Here is a 23,616-nt window from a genome sequence, read left to right as displayed (position 1 = left end):
TATCTCACAAAATGATTAAAAATGCTAAACACCTACTTCCTCCCATTCATTACACCTGTCATGGCGACTGTAAATACTAGTGCCTTGTGTTCTCTGCACCATTGTTTAGCTTACTTACATTGGCTAACAGAAAGCCTAGCATTCACGGACCAATGCCTTAGAGTGGTGGGGAGTCGATGAATTGCACTGCTCTTCCTGTTACAGGGAAGATAGTGATGTGTAACATATCAAGTCTGCTGTCTTCTCTGTAGTAAACTGTAAACTAAAAATTTGAGTCAAGTAATTCTTACGTTACTTCAAAGTAGTGATTTAAGAAATTACTCAAGTAAGAGTAAAACAAATATTTGCAGAAACATCTGATTTATAATTTGAAATGAATGTAATAAAACAATAATACAATGCTTTTAACCTAAATACACAATACAATGTCTGTGGTCTGTGTGTGTGTATATATATATATATATATATATATATATATATATATATATATATATATATATATATATATATATATATATATATATATATATATATATATATATATATATATATCAATATATCAATAAATAAAAATAAATAAATCCAAACCCAGGACATGGGAATTTGGTCCAACTTTGATCTGGTCTAAACATAATGTGAGTTTTCTGATCATAACTGTCAGGCAGAGGGATGTAAAGGCTCTGATAAATTTCACTCTTAATGAACAGCTTCAATGACATCACAAAATACGAGGGATGGCTAGTAATTGACATTTGGGGTGTATGAAGTTAAATATTGTGCAGTGGATTCTCTAAGATTGACTTCACAAGACTGACTAAAAGAAGGTGTTTGAGGATATCACAGAACTACATATTGTCTATTATCACTTTAAAGGGGAAATATGATGTGAAATTAACCTGTATGTTTGATGATTACACCCGTGCTTTTTCATCATTCTTATCAATTTTTACTATTGTCTTACTGTGTTAGATCAATATTGTGGTTTACAGTGAAAAAAATAAAATAAAATCATGACCTATGTATGTAAATGTTTGCCAACAGCTCACTTCCTGATTCTCTGACATAAAACACAGCAGTCTCATTTTGACCCAAACATGGAAAAAAAAATCAGATACAGGCCTTTTAATTTGAGATTTGACTTATCTTTGATTGATACAAATATATTTTCTGATTTCACTAGAAATTATTTTGACTTTACGGTGCACCTTTATGTGACTCATGCACCTAAATGTAATGTCCAATTGAAATGCTATTTCAATCATACCATCCCATACCGTACCAACTTTATTTCTAAAGCACTTTACAGCTGGCCAAAGTGCCGTAAACAAATGCTAAATAGGCAAAGACAATTACAATCAAAGTCACAATACAAAAAGTGTACCTCTTTTAAAGGCAGTGGAAAAATATTATGGTGGACAGCATGTTCACATTTTTCAAAGGGCATTTTTTTGCTCTTTGATCAGTAGTTGACAGCATGTAACGATAAACTAGAGTAAGCTAGTATTATCTGACCTGGAAAGTTATTTATGCAGTGAGCCCTGACACACTATGCACAGTTAGGTTGTTATGATGTCTCCTCAGACTTTATGTCGGAGACAGGGGCATGTTATTAGAGTTTTTATTAGACTGGTGTGTCTGGTGACCTGCCCCCTCCATCTCTCTCACTGTTGTTTGTTACTGGGCTGTGGTCATTAGCATATCTGACCATAAATCACAGCCTCCTACACCCTCGCAGCAGTATTCTGGGATTGCTTGGGAACATAGTATTAGACAAGGAAGTTCAGGTAAGTCCAATATTAAAGACACTGTACCTGATTTTTATAGTCATAAAATTTGAAAATACAACTAGTTCATTTTAAACAGTTTGCAGTGGTCCAAAGTTATTCCTCGCTTAACTTATGCATTCTTTATTCACCATGATGAGTTCATAGGCACTTTTAACAACTTTCAGAGACCAGTGCATTGTTTTGCTGTGACAGTAAAGCTAACTAGCATGCTAGTGCAAACTAACTGGTTATCAGACAATAAAATGCTTTACAATTATGCAGACAGCATGCAGTGGACATATTTTGATCTTAAGAGTTGCTTGTATAGTATATCTACTGGAGATGTATTTTGTCAAACATGCAACATGCTGGACATTTCTGATTGTCACTTATGATCAACTTTGAAACAGCCAATCAGAGCAGCCAGTCTGTCCCAGGCTCTGTCGTGTTTCTCTCACACAGAGGACACCAACAAGTTTGTGCAAACTTTTTCAGTCATCATCACTGCTACAATGACTGTAACAGGCTTCTTATTAGAACACTACTAAACTACTTTTACTGTTACACTGTGTAACATTTCATGTGGAGGGTTAGTATCTGCTAACCATGGAGATGTTATTGCTTTCCCAGTAATGTTCTTCTACAGTATGTTATGAAGCTCATTTATCTCTATTGTGACTAGATCAAATCTGTGAAGACGTAATCTTGCTCACTATGAAAATGCCTTTTTTTTTTTTTTTTTTTAAAGGTTTTTAAAATTTTTATTTTATTTTAGCAACACCTCTATTTGAGTACATAGACAAGTTTAATCCCATACTGTGAAACACTCCAAGCAAAGCAATGACATCTCCAAAGTGCACATTTAATAAAATTACACATGAGATTTCTACTTGTATCGCCCCCTCACCTGTGTGACGCTGTCCCTCATGGTGGGCGACGAACGCTGCTTGCGGGTGGTGGTGGTTGCCATGGTGGTGGTGGTCTCCATGATGGTGGTGGACATGTCAGCTAGCGGAGTGGTGGAGGTGGTGTCCGTGGTCAGCACCGTAGGCACGTCCCCCACAAGGCGTAGGTTGCCCTGGGTCTGGACGTTGGGGTCGCCCTCTGCTGCCAGCTTGAGGACCTGCAGGCCGTTGTAGTACAAGCCTGAGATCTGGCCCTGGAAGTGACGGCCCTTCTCCCCTCCACCGCCACCGCCACCGATTTTGATGAACGCCTGGCTGTTGAAGATGGTCAGCTGACGGCCTGCAGGTTGTAGATGACAGGATTGGAGGAGAGAGGTGGAGAGGAGAGAGAGAACAATAGAGGTAAGGAATAAGAATTATGTACATAAACATTACCAGTAAAAATCAGATGACTAGAGTAATCAGATAACCTAATAAGATCTGACTTCTGGTGTGTGTGTTTAAATGTAGGGAAGCTTTCAGCAGTGGTCACCTGGTCTTCTCTACATTAAACGACTCCAGGAAAAAACATCATCCTGTGTGTTTAAATGCACAAAAGAAATCTGATCATCAAAAACACTTGCCAACAAGTTAATCAATGGATTTTTAGAATAACTGTTGGATTTAGAACACAACGGCACAATGAATTTTAAAATAAATATTTTTAACATTCTCTCATTTTTGTCTTTGCTGCATTAGTTTGTACTTTTCTGCATAATTTTTCCTTGTCAAAACTAAAGATTACTCACATCAAATGCAACAGTTTACATGGCTTTTCAATAATCTGATGACTCTTGAAATCAGAAAATTATCAGATTTGTGGTATATGCAGTGTAAACATAGCCATTATGAGGTTTAAAACAAGTTATAAAGGACATACACATACACCGCACCTAAAGTTGGGTTGGACAACATTTCTAGAAACATGCATTGTATGATGGTGGTGATTATTGATATTATGAACATAACAGGCATCATTGGTCTTATGTTCTATTCAATTCAATTCATTTTTGTAATGCCCAAAATCCCAACAACAGTTGTCTCGAAGGGCATTCATGTTTTGGTTGATGGGGGAAACCGGAGTACGCGGAGGAAACCCATCCAGACACAGGGAGAAACATGCAAAACTCCACACAGAAAGGCCCGGGAGACCCGGGGGTCGAACCAAACCTTCTTGCTGTGAGGCATGAGTGTTGCCACTCAGCCACCGTGCTGCCGTAATGGTTTATTCCTATTTTAGACCTGGGAAACTTGCCGAGAACCACTGACCTCATCCGTCTAGTGGTAGTTGATTATACAAGTTAAAGGCTTAAATTGACGGAATAATAACCTCTGTACTATGACACTGTACTCTCCAAAAACAAATTGTGACTTTTGTCATCAGATACTTTTTGGAACATTTTGGAATCAGAAAATCAATTTTAACTTCTCTACAATCACATACATACTATATTTACTGTCAGTTCATATGTAACCCAAGCCAAAACCCACATTAGCAAGTGTTTTGTTGTTCCAGATGCTCAAAGTCAATTTGCAGTATACATTCATTCAACACTCAGTGGTGGTAAGCCACTATTGTAGCCACAGATGCTCTGGGGAAGACTGACAGAAATGTGTGTGTGTGCCACATTGTTAAAATATGGTAGAGTATCAAAATCTATGCTAACAAGAGATATAGTTATAAGATCGTAACTATGCTTTTCAAGCTTGTGTGTTCTACCAAAGGTTGTCTATTTTCTTTTCATCCAAAAATGAATGCAAAATAACACTTAAAATGTGCACTCTTTTCTTCTCTGCCATGAAGTGATATATTGCACTGGCCTACTTTTCATCATCCCTCCATCATGCTGCTAACACTGTAGGGAGATTGGACTGTGGCGTGTTGCATTATGGGAACTCGGCGTGTGCCACTTTGTCTGCCTCAAAATGTAGCACACAAAATGGATTACCGGGACAGCCACTTCCTCGACCTGGAGACTGAGGGTTCAACAGCTAACGTATCTCATTTTGCCCCCAAATGAAATACATTTGAACAATGGAAGGTCTGTGCTGTTGACCTCCACTGCACCTGAGAGCTAGCATGATAAAGTACTTTAGCTTTCAGCAGAGGAAAAAAAAGGATTCCAAGGAGAAAATGAGATTCTGGTGGGTAGATGTTTAATTCAGTAAGTATTACCATTCATTGATATAAGATGGATTCCGGTGACGGCAGGGGTGTCCGCTTAGCCTGGTCAATTTTTTTTTATAGCATTAGCAAGAGACTAGTTTCATGTAATGTCTTGGCCAATGTTTCTAGATTTAGTCTTTTTTTTTTAGATAGATTTGAAAACATTGGTATTTCATGTGACATAACTTAATATATATATATGTGTATCCAAAAAGAAAAAAGTGGCAACTGTGGGACATAGTGTACATTTTCTTAACTATTACATCAATATATTATATCTGAAAACAAAACAACAAACATGAAGGCTGGCACAACATGATTAACTGCATATACTGTATATCAACTACTGTTACTAATAAAACTTGGTTTGGTCTGTTCTGTTCTAGTCCTGATTAATCCTGATCTAGACAAAGTCTGTACACAAATGTATACACTTAGTATATTAGTATATAGTAATAGTATAAAGTATTACATTTTATACACAAAATTGACATTCATTATTGTCATTGAAACTAGTTTACAAATCAAACTGAAACAATAACAATGAAGAATTACTTACAGTAAGCATTATAGAAAATAATTATTCCAAGGATTTTGGCATTCATACCCTGCAGTATTTTAGTTGTTCATGATCCGATTTAAAATTATATTGAAGCCACTTCATTATCCAAGTCCCTTATCATCATAGCCTCTGTTTTGTGTGCATTTAGCTTATATCCAGAATATTTACTGTACTTTTGTATTTCCACTGTAAAATTTTTCCAACATTTGTCACTGTTACCATCACATCATTTGCATAAAGTACTAATTTATACTCACAACCCCACCATGATCCCATTTATATTTTCTTTTTGTCTCATGTTTTTTGCTACCCTTACAAAAAAAACAAAACAAAAAACAAAAAACAGGCAAGAGACAATCTCTTTGCTTCACACCACAATGTACCCTTGTAATAATTTATTGTTTTGTCAATTTATAACTAATTGTAGTCTACATACATTAGATTCAGTATGTCAAAATAAATTAAATTAAATCAACAAAAAGTTAGCTTGGCATAAAATGTACCCTAAAACGACTTGCATGTGGACCAGATTGATGACTATGGTCATAAGCAAGTTGTTGAGAACACTGGGTGAGGTAATTACTTAGAGGAGAAAGGACAAGAGGCCAATGGATTAATCGATCAGGGTAAGAGAAGAGTGGCGTGCGTCTGTGAAAAAGATACTGCAGTCATGTGTTTGTGAGGCAAAGGAGGACCCAAGGGTGCTCACTCAGATGGGTGGGAGGGCTGTACTCTGCTCTAACAGACTGCTGGAGCACTTACTTTACAGCTTAGCATGTTGATTAGAGCCCTCTGACATGAATATAGTCAATAGGTCTTTGAAGCATCTAGTTTTATGGAGGTAAGTGCTCACGAGAATATGGTTAAAGTTGTAGTTATCATGTCTATCATACAAGTCCCACTTTAACTAATGTAGTTAAATTCAGTTAACCTACAGAGAACACACTGTTTATTTGAAGTAAAAATGTTATTGCTTTAAACTTTCTATCATTTATGAATTATGCTAGATTTACATTGTTATAGAGACGTTAGCTTACTGAGAGTTGTATTTTAATTGATACCTACATGTTTGAGTAATCCTGTATTGTCCTGAATTTGTGGCGTCAATGCTGAGAAAATTTCTGTGCTCACCTACCCCCTATTTCCAACCAAATTTCTATAATTACTTGCAATTGTTTAAACAATTGTTTAGACATTTTTCAGCAATCAAAATGTGCAAATGAAAATCTGTTGCTTGTAACTGTGAAATCCAATCCAACAGGGCAGAGCCTGTTAGTTCTGCAGTTTTGTGCAGGAAGTCATTGGACTCTATAATGTAGCCATTTTAGATCAATGCTGTGGTTTCTAATGTACAAAAACTCACGCAAAACGTTGCCCCTACTGGTACACATCAGGACACCTTATTCCATGAAGCTGCTCTTTGTCTATAAACCTTCACTGGTATATTTATTCTAATCATGTCAAATTACCTCCTTCAAGCAACCTTTACCGCTTATTAGCTATTATTGTAGTTATCATGCCTATTGTAGTTTTAAAAGTTTGAGTAGTTTATTATAATCTTTGAATAATGCATAGAATCGGGCCTTTAAGTATTATTTTCTATTCTATTGTTATAACTTCCACAGATAATCTTCTACCCATTGTTCTCAATTAGGGAACCTCTAATTATGATCCACTTACAGTTTATACGTTTTATACCATTTGTGCAGCGCTAACACAGGGGTATGTAGCAGTCATATAATAATTGCCATGTATAATGTCATATGGACTGATATATAAGAGCCTGGAATGGGAGTAAAAACATGTTCCTTTCACTGTGTTTTCTTCTCATAATGATAAATAGATTTTGTCACACTGGGTCATTACAGAGGTGCACAGTAAAATAGTTTGTTGACTGTTGGCACAATCTAGCTCATCTGTACGGCAAATAAATACACAGAAATTAAAGGAAGGAAAATGTGTTATAAAATGTTGCAATATACTTATGCTAGAAGTGTTATTAAAGTATCAGGCAGTCTGAAATGTATTTAATAGAAGTGGAACTAAACACAAAATCCACTTTTTTGGCTACAAAACTGTGTATATGGTGTTTTAATAGCATTATCTACTGTTCCTAAATTTGCAGCTTTCTGGTCAAAAATGGGTAAATCTAAATATTTTTGTTGTCAGTGACCTCTGTAATTCCCAGTAGTTGGTGACATCACAAAAGACTGCCCTGATTACAGCCAGGTGTATCTGATTACAGTTCACATTGTTCTCTATACCCCCAGACTCTGTCCCTCCTCTCCCCTCACTTTCTTCTTTAGTCCTCCCTAGTTTAGCTGCTCTCAAGAGATGTGGTTGAGGAAAGAGCTTAGGTCTCATTTTAAGTATTATGAAATATGTACGGTAGAATGCAAATTTGTATTTTGTATAGAGTGGTTCCTTTACAAACTTGGTTTCAAGTTTAGTAGCTCTACTAAAATCTGCCTTGAAACTATGTAAATGTGTAACTGCTAAAATTGTGCATGACATATGATAGTGTACAACTAAACTGACATGCACACTGTTCTGGGTGTCCTTCCCGAGAGAACATGGGACATACACAGCAGCCCAGAAGGTCTCCGCTTTGATGCACAAAACGTCACGTAAAGCGTCACGCAAAACAGGTGAGAGTCAGTCTTACTCTCACTGTTTTTTTTAAAGTTCATAACCAAGAACGTTTTCTCGCACAAATATGTCAAACCAAACAAACTCAGCAATTTCTTAGCAAAGGTTCGAATTTCTTTAAACCTGTCTTCATCCAGATATCGATAAAAGTTAGCGAGAGTGCGGCCTCGGAGCACAGCTCGGATCTGCTGCCATCTTCTGGTGAAACATAATATTGCTTGTACATGTGTATTTTACACTGGTCAACAGTGCTGACGGGCCGCGCACAATTATTTTTATTTCCGAGGCTGCGGGCCTGTGGCCGCAATTGACCCCTGGGCCAGACTTAAGTTATGCCTGACCTTGGCTATTTGCAAAATATGGAGCCCTATATCCATTTTTAATTTGAGCAACATTTGTCATGCCCTAGCACATATATACTGTATACACAGCTCTTGAGGTCAAAATAAGTCAACTTGGTTCTGTCTGCATCTAAATATAAAGCGTTTTATTGCCTGAGAATCAGGAAATACACCGATAGCATGCTAATTGTAACCATTACCATGATGGAAAAATTCCTATATGCCTATAAACTCATAGCTGTGAATAATTAGGATGCTTGGAATGCATAAGGAAGGAAAAACTTGCACACTGCAAATAATTTAAAATGAACTAGTTCTTTTTCCTAAACATAACTTTTGACATAGAAGAAAATAACCTACTACTACTTTGAGGTGTTAAAGTTGAAAGCAATTATACAGATAGCTTATATAAGCCATTTTCAGTTGTACATTTCTTTTATTATCTCTTAATGAGATATATGACTTGCATGTTGTTATGGTCATTAAAATGAGAAAGTGTGTTTATAATGAAATGTGTTATGTTACAATATGGTACACTGAGAGATAACTAACTAAATATTGCTTAACAGTTATGCACCATTTGAACCTTAACCTGTTAACGTTCCGCGTCTAGGTCCTGCCCCCGGGGCCGTCGCCCGTACTTTACAACTCTACAACAATATACATATACTTCTGCGCCACCCACAGAAACAATCTACACATCAAATGAAATCTACGGCATTCATATTTGCAAATTTTCACCTGCAATCACCACAGTGCTGACAGGAAAGCCGTTTTTACAGAAAAGTCAAAAATTTGGGTTTGGACTTAACTTACCTTTGAGGGCTGTGGTTCTGTCAAACATCAACATAATCCCACAAAGTTGGTCTCATTCATTCCGTACAGGTCCAGAGAATATAATCCAGTGAAGAAATTATGTCCACAAAATAAATTAGATCCTCCATGTCCAATCTGCTGCAGGAAAGTATTCCAAACGTAAAATCTACTCCGTCAGCTTTTTGCATTTCTTTTGTCGATTTCAAGCATAATAAACTTCTGACAGCGCCAACTTTGGCCATGTCCCAATTCGCCAAATGCATCATTTGAAGTACTCTTCGAAGTACCATTTGAAGTACCGTTTGAAGTACTTGGCCAAAAATGTGTACTCCTCAGTGTAGCTGCCATCTTGCCGAAATGGAACACCACTGAGTGTACTTTAACCGCTGTCTGTGCGCTTACGTTAACAGTAGAAGAGTCAAGTTGTCATCATCGCAGGCGTTTCTTTTAATCATCAAATACACGGCCTGTACATGTCTTTATTCATATTTAACAGTTCTATGTAGCACTGTTGTAGGAGACGTAAACCCTAAACCGTAAAGTAAAAACATTTGATCGTGTATTGTATTGTACCGCACTCCATTTTCTTGCTTTTTTGCGTAGGCGCGGTGCAGAATGGGATATAGCAGCGCACAAAGTGTGCATGGATGCACGCTTTAATTATGGCCGATCTCCATGGAAACACTGGAAACGCACATTTGTTGGGCACATTCGCCAGATGCATTGAAATGGGGCAGCCCTTGTCACACCGGAAGTTACATAAGTGCCCTTCAATGCACACTTCGAACGGTGCATTTAAGGGTACTTTGGCTAATTGGGACACAGCCTTTGTTTCTCAGTGCCAAACACACATGGTAGCTTCTGACTGACACCAATGTTGGCCAATAAGGTTGTGGGTTACTGGGGCGCCAGACAGCAATTAGTGCTATAGATGACTGAAAGTTTGCGCCCCAACCACAAACATTGGGACACTGTGTAAAACTTAAAAAAATACAGAATACAATGATTTGCAAATCCTTTTCAACCTATATTGAACAGAATAAACGACAAAGACATGATATTTAATTTTCAAACTGATAAACTTTATGGTCTTTATGCAAATATTCACTCATTTTCAATTTGATGTCTGCAACACGTTCCAATAAAACTAAGACAGGGGCATGTTTACCACTGTGTTACATCACCTTTCTTTTTAACAACAATCAAGTGTTTGGGAACTGAGGACACTAATTGTTGAAGCTTTGCAGGAGGAATCCTTTCCCATTCTTGCTGAATGTACAACTTCAGTTGCTCAGCAGTCCGGGGTCTACGTTGTCGTATTTTGCGCTTCATAATGCGCCACATATTTTCAATGGGAGACAGGTCTGGACTGCAGGCAGGCCAGTCTAGTACCTGCACTCTTTTACTACAAAGCCACGCTGTTGTAACACGTGCAGAATGTGGCTTGGCATTGTCTTGCTGAAATAAGCAGGGATGTCCCTGAAAAAGACGCTACTTGGATGGCAGCATATGTTGCTCCAAAACCTGTATGTACCTTTCAGCATTAATGGTCTCTTCACAGATGTGCAAGTTACCCATGCCATGGGCACTAACACACCACCATACCATCACAGATGCTGGCTTTTAAACTTTGCGATGATAACAATCCAGATGGTACTTTTCCTCTTTAGCCCGCAGGACACGACGTCCATGATTTCCAAAAAAAAATTGAAATGTGGACTCGTCAGAGTACAGCACACTTTTCCACTTTACATCATTCGATCTCAGGTGAGCTCGGCCCAGAAAAGCCGGCGGTGTTTCTGGGTGTTGTTGATATATGGCTTTCGTTTTGCATGATACAGTTTTAACATGCACTTGGAGATGTAGCGACAAACTGTGTTAACTGACAATGGTTTCCTGAAGTGTTCCTGAGCCCATGTGGTAATGTCCTTTACACATTCATGTCTGTTTTTAATACAGTACCGCCTGAGGGATCGAAGGTCACGGGCATTCAATGTTGATTTTCGGCCTTGCCACTTACTTGCAGAGATTTTTCCAGATTCTCTGAATCTTTTGGCAAGGCAAGGCAAGTTTATTTGTATAGCACAATTCATACACAAAGTGATTCAAAGTGCTTTACAGAATAAGAAGGACATTAAAATCACACAAATCAAAACATGAATAATCAGAAATAATTATAATAAAATTAACATTAAAACAGAAGAGTGCAGAATAAAAACCTTTTTTGATGATATTATGGACCATAGATGATGAAATCTCTAAATTCCTTACAATTGTACGTTGAAAATGTTAGACTGTTAGACTATTTGCTCACAAAGTTGTTCACAAAGTGTTGAACCTCGCTCCATCCTTGCTTGTGAATGACTGAGCCCTTTGGGGATGCTCTTTTTATACCCAATCATGACACTCACCTGTTTCCAATTAACCTGTTCACCTGTGGAATGTTCCAAACAGGTGCATTTTAAGCATTCCTTAATTTTCCCATTCTTTTGTTGCCCCTGTCCCAGCTTTATTGGAACATGTTGCAGACATGAAATTGAAAATGAGTGAATATTTGCATAAAAAACAATAAAGTTTATCAGTTTGAACATTAAATATCATGTTTTTGTAGTTTATTCAGATCAATATAGGCTGAGAAGGATTCGCAAATCATTGTATTCTGTATTTTATTTTATTTTTTAGAAAAGTACAGAAAAGTAGATTCTGTGCCCTTTAAAAAGTTCTCTTCTTTAAAGTGGCCTCCATGTTTTCCCTGTTCATATAAAAACATTGCGTCCAAAGGTGCCCTCCAGATGCATGATAAGAAATGTAACTCTAACTCAGGTTGATGAAGTTGTTGTTTTAGGCCCTGCTAGGTCAAATCAAAATTGGCATACGCATCTATAGCCAATTTTGGTACGCCAGACATCACCATTATGTTAGTAAATATGGTCCATCAAAACTTATGAAATTTGTCAGTGGAGTGACCTCAAAGATGCTAGAAAAATTTTATTTATGTTTAATGGGCGGCATGCAGTAGAGGTGTCTTTGAGTGCTGATGGGTAGGCAATTGGGTGAGATTGGCAGGATTGCTAAAATAGTTTTTGCCTCCATTTCCCAGAAACCCAGATGTGATAGGTATTTAATTGGCGAGAGGGAAGGAGAGGGGCCAGGCGATGGTGAGACAATAAGGATAGAGGAGGGAGTGATTTGGGCGCTTATGAAGATAGGCATGAAATAGAGGAGAGCGAAGGAAAGAAGCAAGAAAGGTAGGTAAAGGTAATCGTGGAAAGCCATGATGTGGAACAGTGGCAGAGTGGTTAGCGGCTGTGTATTGCAGTTAGAAGATCACACATCCAGTTCCAATTATTAACTGCCACACCATTGGTGATTTGTATGTGTTTTGATACAGGACAAACAAAATTGTACTTTTCAGAGTACTTTTCTAGTAGCATACTTTTACTTCTACTTGAAGTAATGACATTACTTTTACTTAAGCAAATGTTTTGACTGCTCTTCTCAGTATGTAAGCCTACAAGTGACAAAATGTTTATGTTGACAATATGAAATGATGCTCCTTGCACTGCTCCTTCAGATATGATACAAGTTTTTCTTGTTTTTATCCTTTGATAGCAGATTTTGTGTATTATTTAATGCTTTGTGAATTCATTTTCTTTAAATTGTAAAACAATGACATGTTCAGACAGTTGAGTAGTAGTTTTGAAAATAATACTTCTTTACTCTTACGTGAGTTATGTTTTTGACAACTTTGGACTATTTTGTACTTCTAGTACAGGAATATTATTTTGAAGTAACAATACTCTTACTTAAGTAAATTTTTTTGGTTCAGACCTAGTAAAGCATTCCTATAGAGGACAAATTCTGCTATATAACAATTTGAGTCACATTACTGGGGTATATTCTAAGTTTTACTGATTTCTGATAAAGTTATAATTAGGCAGTTAATTTTGTTATTCTGTACTACTGCAAATAAAAGTTATGTTTGTAATAACTTATTCTACAATCAAAGCAGTGGCTTGTCTTGCTCAAGCATGTCCATGTCAAAGTGGAAATTAAACCACCAACCTTCAAAGATCTTAGCCACTGTTATGTATTGCTTTCAGATTGTATGACTACTTTTAAAGAGGGGTATTATGTAAAATCACCTTTTTTGGAGCTTTTTACCATATTATAACGGTGCTCCCTCATTGAAAGCCTGAAGAGGTTTTAGATATCATCCATGCATTTTTAAGTAATATAGGGATCTCTCCCAGGTACTATTTGAACCCTCCTTATGGTTAGCAATACAATTCTGTCCAATGCTTAGCCCCTAAGCCTACATCTACATCCCATGCTTCTGTACAATAATTATCCATAAATATACAAAAGCAGGATACAAAACAATACACTACAACTTCACAAACCGTATGTGATATGCAGTAGTTTTAATAGCAAGATGCCCACAGATTGTGTTGTGACAGTGCTCTGAAGGGAGGTTGACATAGCATGAGGAGCAGGGACTTAGAACGAAACTGAAACTTATCAAAAATGTGTAGAAGTCTAATACCCCCTTCTTTAACATAAATTCTTATACACACATCCGCAATGAAATATCAAAGATACTGATATAGTATTTGGACCAGACATATCCAACGTATTCTGTAGGCTCTTTAGTTGTTGCCACTTCTCTGACTTCTTGTCCAACAGTTTAGGAACATTGTACTACCCCTTCCAGCTGTAAACATTTGTACATAGTCATATCTGTACAGAAAATTGTGAGTGTGGTGTATTCGTTCACCCTGTCATCTGGGGTTCTGCGGTCTGATGCACGGGGGCAGCTTGACCGCTCTATGTGATGACCCCTGGATGTTCATGGATCTCTCCAGAGCTGGGGGAGCATGGCTATTTTTACATTTATAATCCGCCTGGTGACAGACCCTTCCAGTGCGATGATAGCTAATCGATACCAGCTCTATCTAGCTCGCATGTTTCACACAGAATGGAGTTTTCTCTGGAGATCATCGCTGTGTCATAGAGTGAGGAGAACAGTACTTACAGTAACAAATACAGGACAATAAATGCCCTTTACCCAATGTTTCCCCCACGTATCAGGACTGTCAAAAGTATCAAAAATCTTGCTAATGTTGCTAATTTTTAACACATCTGTGAGGGTAATAAAAACTATAGGGATGCACTGGTACCACTTTTTTCTAAAGTATGAAAGAGTATGAATACAAGTGCTTTCTTAATACTTAATACTTCATAATAATACTTCATTTTGAGTATTTGCTGATACTGAGTACAGATAGGTTCTATTACAGTGGTAAATCTAATTCATTATTTAAACAAATTGCATTTAATTGGTTGTGATTGTAGTACCTCTTTTTTAACTATAAGGGGCATATTTACTAAGTTAGGTATGCATGTGCTATTTGGGAGCATGTTGCACACAATTTACCATTAGAAACTGCACCTCTTATTCCTACCACACTTCTAATATGTAAATGAGAGTTTAGTGTCCAAGAAAAAGGACTGTGACTGTGTTGTTTCTGCTTTGCACAGGTCTACAGAATATGCACAAATTTATGCTTATTTGAGTCCGTAGCTTTTTCTTCAATCTTCCAATAGAAAATATAATATCTGCTTTAATTTCTGTTGTTTTTATATCATCAGATTTATATCGTGCTTCTACCATAGCCTACAATAGTGCCAATAGTGCTGAGTTAGGAACACATTATAACGGAGCTGAATTTGCGGGAGTATAACAGACACAAGCGAAAGCGTGCCATGTGCATGGCTTAGCCATTTGGGACCGGTATCATATGGCAAGAGATTGGTGATCTGCAACCCGTAACAGGCGCACCTGGCACTGTACACACACTGTACTGCACACTCGCCTCTTTTGTGGATTATGAGGGACAGGTGTCACAGGTAAAGTTTGTCATTTTGTTACACTGCCTTCAACTATTATGCATTTCACCTTACATCACTTTTAATGCAGAAACTGGAACTGTCTATACTCCACAAATAATTTATACTTGTTTTTCAAACATATGTTCCTTACAGTTTTTGCTTCTGTCATCTTGCTAAATCAAGTAGCACACGCTAAACAACCTCATCTGCATTTCCTCCTCATTCTTTTTTGCACATTTTAACCAAGACGCCCACTTTTGTATATTCATTTGGTCCTCCAGAACAAAATCTATGCTATGCCCGTAAGGTTATCTCAGCTGTATCCACTTTTTAGCACTTGTGAAAACACTTAGTACACACAACCCTAAAGGGCAGGCTACATACAGTAAGAGTATTGATCAATTAACATAAAGTTAGTATTCTTGTTAGACACAGGATAGACCACAAGTTATAATGAAGTCTATACTATTTATCTGGCATATAAATTAATATTTTCCCTTATTTGTATTTTCAAAAAGTCATAGACAAACTGGGAATGTAAAAATATTGGTGCCAAATGTTGGCCATATCGGTATTGAGCTCGATACCGTTATCTGGGGAAATCCTCTGTTATCGCCATTAAAGATGTTAAGCACTAACAGCGCTAAACTATCCCTAAATAAGATTACATTCTACATTCCATACAGTCCACAAAGTCTTATTTCACCCATCACCTCATTTTACCTCCTCTCTCTAGCTCATTCAGATACAACTACTTTATCTTTTGTCAGCCTTTCTTTTACTCACACAATAGTAGAATTTTTCCTCTGTAGATTTCCGTGTCATGTCCTTCTGGAGAATACTCTTTCTTTTGTTAGGCTGACTTATGAACACAAGTGAAATTCCACGGATAAAGAGTAGGAGTCTGGACGCGAGCTTTGAGAATGGGGTCGTGTGCGATGAGAGAGGAGAGGGATTCTGACACTGCCCAATGGGAACTGTGAGAACAGAATGTGAAAACGTGTAGTCGGGGGGGCAGCCGATAGCGGGGGACAATGGCCATGAAAGGAACAAAATGGACTTTTCAGAGGTTTTAACCATGTTATAGTTGTTTTGCTTCTCATTTCCCCTCTGGAATTGTATTTGAAGTAATTTGTGCATCTTTTTCCCACTGAATTTTAATTTTAATTTTTCCTTGTCAAGGAGGAAGGCCTAAAGACGGGATGTTCTGGAACAGTTCTCCGTTTGCTTGTTTTCTGTTGATTGATATGCTTGTCTGTTTCATTGTTGATTTTCTAACTTTCTGTTGGTTAAATCAGTGATCTTGTGGAAGAGGCAACTGCGTTTTTTTTAATCATATATATACACACTGCCACCTGGATTTAAGGAAAAAGGTACGAGCCTTCTGTTGGCTGTTGGATAATTACTCCAGGTTCAGCAACAATATGTGCTCAAAGAATGAAGTCAGCTGACTACATGAATGTACTGAGTGACCAGGTTATTCCATCAATGGATTTTTTCTTTCCTGATGGCACGGGCATATTCCAAGATGACACTGTCAGGATTCATCAGGCTCAAATTGTGGAGAGTGGTTCAGGAAGCATGAGACATCATTTCCACACATGGATTGGCCACCACAGAGTCCAGACCTTAACCCACAATTCTATGATAATCTTTGGGATGTGTTGGAGAAGGCTTTGCGCAACGGTCAGACTCTTCCATCATCAATGCAAGACCTTGGTGAAAAATGAATGCAACACTGGATGGAAATAAATCTTGTGACATTGCAGAAGCTTATCGAAACAATGCCACAGGGAGTGCGTGCTGCAATCAAAGCCAACGAAATATTAGAGTATATGACCTGTTATTTTTGGTGGCGACTTTTTTTTTGTCCAGGCAGTGTTATTTGTTTTGCGTTTTTCTTATTGCATTTCCATTTGTTCCTCACAGACATTAAAGCAGGAAAAAGCAGGACACGGCTGACGCATAAAGCAGGGAGAGCCCGGGCTGCTGACAAAGTCCATTATCAAGAGCTCCTGCCTTATCTGCTCGGCACCCAGCTCTCTGCGGTAATTAAGACTATTTTGCTTTTTCTTAGCTCCAGTGAAGTTATGGGAGGAACAGTATGAATTAATCATGTTTGACAACGGAGCGGAGGGATTCAAATTCAGCGTGAAGCCAACGATGCCCCAAGGTTTTTCAAGATGATATGGTACAACTAGACAAGGCAGCAAATGAATGGGTTTGGGTTATATCTCCAATCGCCTATCTTTTAAAGTGGTGATGGTGAAGAGTTGATAGTGTTGTAAAGATAACAGATGATACAGAGAAGAGTGGCGAGTTGGGAATAGTGTTTTTTTTTTGGGATAAGTAAGGACAGTGTGAAATAAAAGATGAGAGCTACTTTTTGGTTGGGAAAAGAGTTAGGGCCATGCTAATTTAGTTGTATGTAGAAGTTCTAAAATAAAGTATAATTTCATAGCCAACAAACTCTATAACTCTTTTAATGCTTTTTTTTCCTTCTTTCCCTTGTTTACGTTTATGGAGCATGACGTACATTTTGGAAGCAAGCCTAACTGTAAATATTACCATGTCCATTGGCTAATATGTACAAATCTGTCATGCTATTTCCAGTAGTGCGTCATCATTATTTACATTTTAGCAAACACATTTAAAACTAATGATTATACTACGTCATTATTTTGGGAATTACACATGCCTTCTCTTTTTTGAGGCTTCTGGCTGCAAGCTGCTGACCCTAGTGTTAAAACTGACCAATCAGGTTGTCCGTTCGCAGTTGATTGACAGGCTGGCACTGGTAATCCTGCATTGGCTTAGTCCCGCTCAGGCTAACTCTGTGCTCAGCGTTGGGCTGAGCTCTGTCGTGTTATAACTGTAGAAGCCACCAATTGGTGACAGATGGTTTGCCCGAATGACTCGCGCTACCTTAGTCTGCTTCACCTTTGATGGAGTTTGAAAGAAAAAGACTTGTGTCATTGGGAAAGACAATTTTGGGAAAGGCACTATTTCTATGTATGAATATTTGTGTAACTAAGTGATTGGTGGCAGAGTGGCACAAATTTTTTGTCAAGCATGGCATGGCTAATTGGTAGTACAATTGCCCATAAACAAAAATGTTTATGGTTCAATCTTTGGTATGACCAGCGCATCCTGTCACTTTGTCATTGGGCAAGCCACTGCTATCATATGAATGAATGTGTGACCGAGTGATTTGTGGCAAAGTTGCACCCAAATTTTTCTGAAACTTACCATGGGTCATTGCTAATACACTTTTTTTTTGGCTCTGGTATGACCAGTGCCAAATGTTGTCAGTTCAGTCCTTAGTATGACCAGTGCATCCTGTCATTGTGGCTGCGTCTCAATTCACCAAAATGCCCTTAGATGTGCCCATTTGAAGTGTGCGTCAAAGGGCAGTTATGTAACTTCTGGCGCAACAAGACCTGTCCCATTTCAATGCACCCAATGGCCATGTCTCAATTCATCAAATGCATCATTTGACATACTCTTTGAAGTACTCCTCAAAGTATCATTCGAAGTACCCAGCCGAAAATGAGCAGTCCCCAGTTTAGCCACCATCTTGCCGAAATGGAACAGGCCTACGCCATGGAGTGTACTTCCACCACTGTCTTTGCATGTACGTTACGTACGTTATTTTTAATTATTTATCATTTAGTAGAAGAAGAGTCAAGATGTTGTCGTCGTCGCAACCATTTATTTCTGTTTAGATTGAATGGAATAAGTTATTAATCTTTCCTGTTGAATATCAATAGGCAAATATAACGTTCGAAGTGATTTTTTCCCATTTGTAGCTACTTCATAGTTTTAACAAAATATACCTTGTTAAAATGTAATAACAGAGAGAGGTAACAATATCATTTTTACATTCATAGTCTATAAACCAGAGAACACTGATTAGTTGTACATAAAGTGGGATATTACAGTTTAACGATTCATTATTTGGGCCAGGTTTAATTTGATCTGTGGCTAAACTACTTTCATACCAGGAGAGGGCACTGTTTACTGCTTCTAGGCCATGCCAGTTCATTTCATCTTATTTTTGTAAGGTATTTTCTAACAGTGCAGCACTACATCAAACTGGTATCTTGATTTATTAACGCTAAGGTAAATGACACGTCCCCAGTAGACCTATGGAATGCATGGAAACTCATGAAGATGTTGTGCAGACAAACGTGGGCCTTATGAAGATGCCGTGTGGATTAGAAGAGGGGAACTCCTCACACCTATATACTCATTGGGGGACCCAATAAAAACTGTCAACATGCACATCTCAGGGCTCTCCACCTATCCTTTCTGGAAAGTCCGTTGCTTACCTGTGTGGAACTCATTAAACCCCCCACTTTATGTTTCAGTCTCTTGGTCCTCTTTGACGTTTACACCAGAAATGAACATTCTTACATTATTCTTATTATTGCAATAATAATTTCTAATGATAATAATGTATTTTCTTTTTCTTATTGTCTAGAAATAACTGTACATTCCTTTATTCAACATAACGTCCCCCGCCCCAAACCAGCCTAACAATTTCATGTTGCACTGTTGTAGATGAGGTAAACCAGTACGAACATTTGAATGTGTATTGTGCAGTGCACTCCATTTTCTTCTCTTTTTTGTGTAGACGCTGTGCATGATGGGATATAGCAGTGCGCAAAGTGTGCATGGATGCACGCTTCAGTTGCGGCCGATCTTCATGGAAACACTGGAACCACAGGGCACACGTGTCTGGCGCATTCGTTGGGTGCATTGAAATGGGACAGTCCTTGTTGCGACGGAAGTTAGAAGTTATGTAATGCCCTTCGATGCACGCTTTGAATGGTGCATTTAAGGGTATTTTGGCGAATTAAGACACAGCCTGTGTCATTGGGCAAGACACTTTTGTCACTATGTGTGTTTGCGTTTGTGTACTTCTAGGGGGCAAGAGCACATATGAGATGCTTTTGGCCCAATAAAAGCATGGACCATAATTTGAACACCAAAATGATCCATGCTCCATTCAAACACTTTCACACACAGACATACACATGTCCCACAATTTATCATCAGTGAAAACAATAAACGTTAAAGGGACCTTATAGGCAGGTTAAATTAGTTTAGATTGAAATTTATTGGTTATTTCAGTTTAACCCTCTGAGTTTTTTTGTTAGAAAAAATTGTCAAGGTGTTCACTTTAGTCAAGGTTAGAAAATAGTTAGCTTCTTTTTATAATGGTTTTGTCCGTGACAGAGATTGCGCGCCCTGGCCAAGTTCTTCCAAATACCGCCATCTTGGTCCAAAATTTATGAAGAATTTATAACAAGATTATAACTGGGGGCTCTCTGAATTTGACACCATAATAGACAGAGTGGTGAATAAGCCAATGGACAAGAGAGAAGCCGCCAGTGGTTAGAGGGTAGAGTTTGGTTTGCTGGTAGGTGGTTAGATTCTCAAGTCATAGTCGACTTTATGTTCTAACTTAGCCAAAAAGACTAAGGCAAGACCCTTTGTGTTTAACCCTTTGAGATACAAAATGTCCACTAAGCCCTACTAAACATGTTATGCACATGTGATTGTTACAAGTGGGTAATAATTACATTTACTGTGTTTTTATATATATATATAATCTAGTATTTGCTCTGGTGTAAATTTGGAGTAGCTTTGGTGAGTAAGTCTGTAATGAGCGTCAAAGCTTACGGTTGAGAATATTTTAATTATTAAGTGTCTTGAACATTATTTTTCCAATTATTTACAACAATTTGTGCTTTATTTAATGTTTTTTTATTACAATATACAAAATATGAATCATGTGTTACACAATGAATCAGGTCACTACTTTTTACTACTAAAGCTACTGCTTTAGCTGCTATTACTACTATTACTAAAGACACTACTACTACCACTACTACAACTATTGCTACTACTACTACTACTACTACTAAAGCTATTAATACCACTACTATCCTTGCTACTACTACTACTAAAACATAGCAACTCCTACTACTTCTAAAGCTACTACCGCAATTACTACTAAAGCTACTACTGCTAAAGCAATTACTAAAGCTACTACTACTACAGCTGCTACTACTACTACTGCTACTACTACTACTACTACTAATGCTACTACTAATGTCACTGCTAGAGTTTGAAATAACTATACTTTTATTTGATTACAATTTTCCCTATACTCACCTCTCCTGTGGACATGTTAGAGACTAATTTGATCTCCAGAACAAATAGCAGTTTTCAGGTCTTTCACCTGATCAAAGTGTTTAGTGTGCTCTGACAGTACTGGTGTATGCTCGTTTGGAACTTTATAAGAAAGAGAATATCACATTGGGTTTCCATTTTATCATCTTAATGTCTCATGTGGCGTGCAAAAATCTTTTCATAAGTCGGTAAGTCATCTCTTATTGATCTGTTTTGTCTGAAGATTTTTTATTTTGAATTGCACTAGTTAGTTGTCCTAAACAGAAAAGCAGCTGACTATTGGAGCTACAAGCTTTTGGAAATAATGCAATATTGGCTCTCTATATGTCTGTTTAGAAATTTCTTTTAATTTATTTATTTTTTTGCTAATTTTACTGCTTCTTTCTTTAAAGCCATGTTCTAGGCATATAGACTTAAATAAAATCGTTTTTTAAATTTTGGATGTTTTTATTGTAGTGAAGAAAATTATGCAGTGTTGTTATAATACAGCAAAATATAAATTTTATATTATTATTAATATTTCTCTCCATCTTTGTCACTTCTAAGTGCTTCTGTCAAATGGAGCCGATCTTTAAAGTACAGACTCCCTAATTCTGCTTTGTCAGTTTCACTATTCATATTTTGGCTTCAAGTGCCAACCGATACCAGCTGACACTAACAGATACCACCCAATACCAACCGAAACTAGCCAAATGGTGAGACAAAACATTGATAATTCTTTCCTTAGAATTAACTCCTCACAACACCACAATTCTATTTTAATTTATTTCATTTTTATCTGGAAACGATACCAAACTGATACCCAATTCTAGTGTTGGTGCATCCATACTCTAAACCCAAGTGTATTATTTTATTTCACATTTTATTTGTTGCTAGAATCCACCACCTTCAGCAGCACAAACACAGCATGGACCGAGTGGGACATTGGGCACTCAAAGGGTTAAAGACCACATGGGTATATAAAGTCTATGGAGGATAATATAGAATCATGTTGTAATGTTATGGTGATGGTAACAGTCCCTTTAACTTTTAGTGGCTTCCAAACACATAGAGAAGCAGCCATGTTTGGGTTAGAAGGTTATGTTGAGTTATCAGAAGATTATCTGCTCTGAGGAGGTGCACCCCAATGGAGGTAATGGCCAACGTTCATGATAGCTGATGCAGAACATGGCACTATTCTATTATTTGTGTATATGTAGAGTAAAAGTGGGCGATAAATTGTTGACAAGATAATTTTAAAATTGTTGTATTGTGTATATCTTTTAGCGTATATCTAACCAAGTTTCAGGTTGGTTAGTACTAGATTGGGGATAAGTTACAGTAATTCAGATTCTGATTTAAGTAAATCAAACTGTTTTCCTAACCCTAACTTTACCCATAATTCTGTTGGTTTGAATAACCAATCACAGCGCTCCAACCCTCTGAAGCATACTAGGCCTATATAAGTCCAACTTTTCCATTTCCTTTATATGTGTCATTTTGAGTGCCTTTCAAATTATATATTTTGTTTTGAGTTTTTAGTTTTTATGGAAGGGGTATCTAACCATAGCTTGAGAACTACAAGTAGCTCTCCACACCCTTCCATGATTTTAATATGCAGGATAATTCAAATTTGATTCACTACTTAAGATGCCTGATGTTGTCCACTAATACATAGATATTGGTTTATATTTTTGCAACCCCAAACATAAATCTCAACCAAGACATCAAAACATTCGGAAAAATAACAATAATATTTTTAGTAACTATCGCCCACCCCTACCTTAGAAAAGGTTCAAGTACTAGTAAAGAGTTAAAGTACCTACTCTTACAATAGGTGATTCAGTAATGCATCTGTAGGATATTTTATGTTGGAAGTGCACCTCCGGCAGAGTGGTTAGCGCAGGTTAGACGGTTAGGTCATTAGTGAGTTAAAGGGTTTTTTACCTTTGTCGAGTAGCCATTCGTCAACTACCCGACCGAGACGGTATGGGATTCTTTGTCTAGCAATAGCCAGGCGATCATTATCAAAGTTCCCTTTAAGAAATTTGGAGAGAGATTAAGAAAGGTTACAAATCTGGAAGTTGAAAGGTTAAAAAGGGCAACATTAGGTACATTTAGCAGGTTATGTTCATTCAGTGTTAGTTATAGGAAGAACTTGAAAATGTTTAGTCTGGTGGTTTAGTCAGACTAGTTACCTTGAGTTTAAATGATTTTAGTATGCTTTTGTTAAACAGATTTATGAAAGATTTAAGTTAGGATTACATTTGGTTTGAGGCAATACATAGTCATTAGCATC

General features: G+C 37.5%; 1 protein-coding gene across 9 annotated transcripts in view; it reads right to left on the bottom strand.

Annotated features, from left to right (window-relative positions):
• The window catches only part of nrxn2b (neurexin 2b), a 1,142,582-nt gene that overhangs the window by 22,459 nt on the left and 1,096,507 nt on the right, over positions 1–23,616 (bottom strand). For 8 of the 9 annotated variants that reach the window (XM_055228872.1, XM_055228867.1, XM_055228869.1 and 5 more), the window contains 2 exons: positions 23,265–23,354; positions 2,674–3,011 (listed from right to left, as the gene is read on the bottom strand). In XM_055228872.1, the coding sequence (XP_055084847.1) occupies positions 2,674–3,011; positions 23,265–23,354 (428 nt within the window). The remainder of the gene's footprint in view (positions 1–2,673; positions 3,012–23,264; positions 23,355–23,616) is intronic. The other variant, XM_055228873.1, reaches the window with a different exon arrangement.

This window comes from Periophthalmus magnuspinnatus, chromosome 18 (assembly GCF_009829125.3).
Source record: "Periophthalmus magnuspinnatus isolate fPerMag1 chromosome 18, fPerMag1.2.pri, whole genome shotgun sequence".
Lineage (NCBI taxonomy): Eukaryota > Metazoa > Chordata > Actinopteri > Gobiiformes > Gobiidae > Periophthalmus > Periophthalmus magnuspinnatus.
The sequence above is the reverse complement of the archived record's forward strand: the minus strand, read 5'-3'. Positions and strand labels throughout refer to the sequence as shown.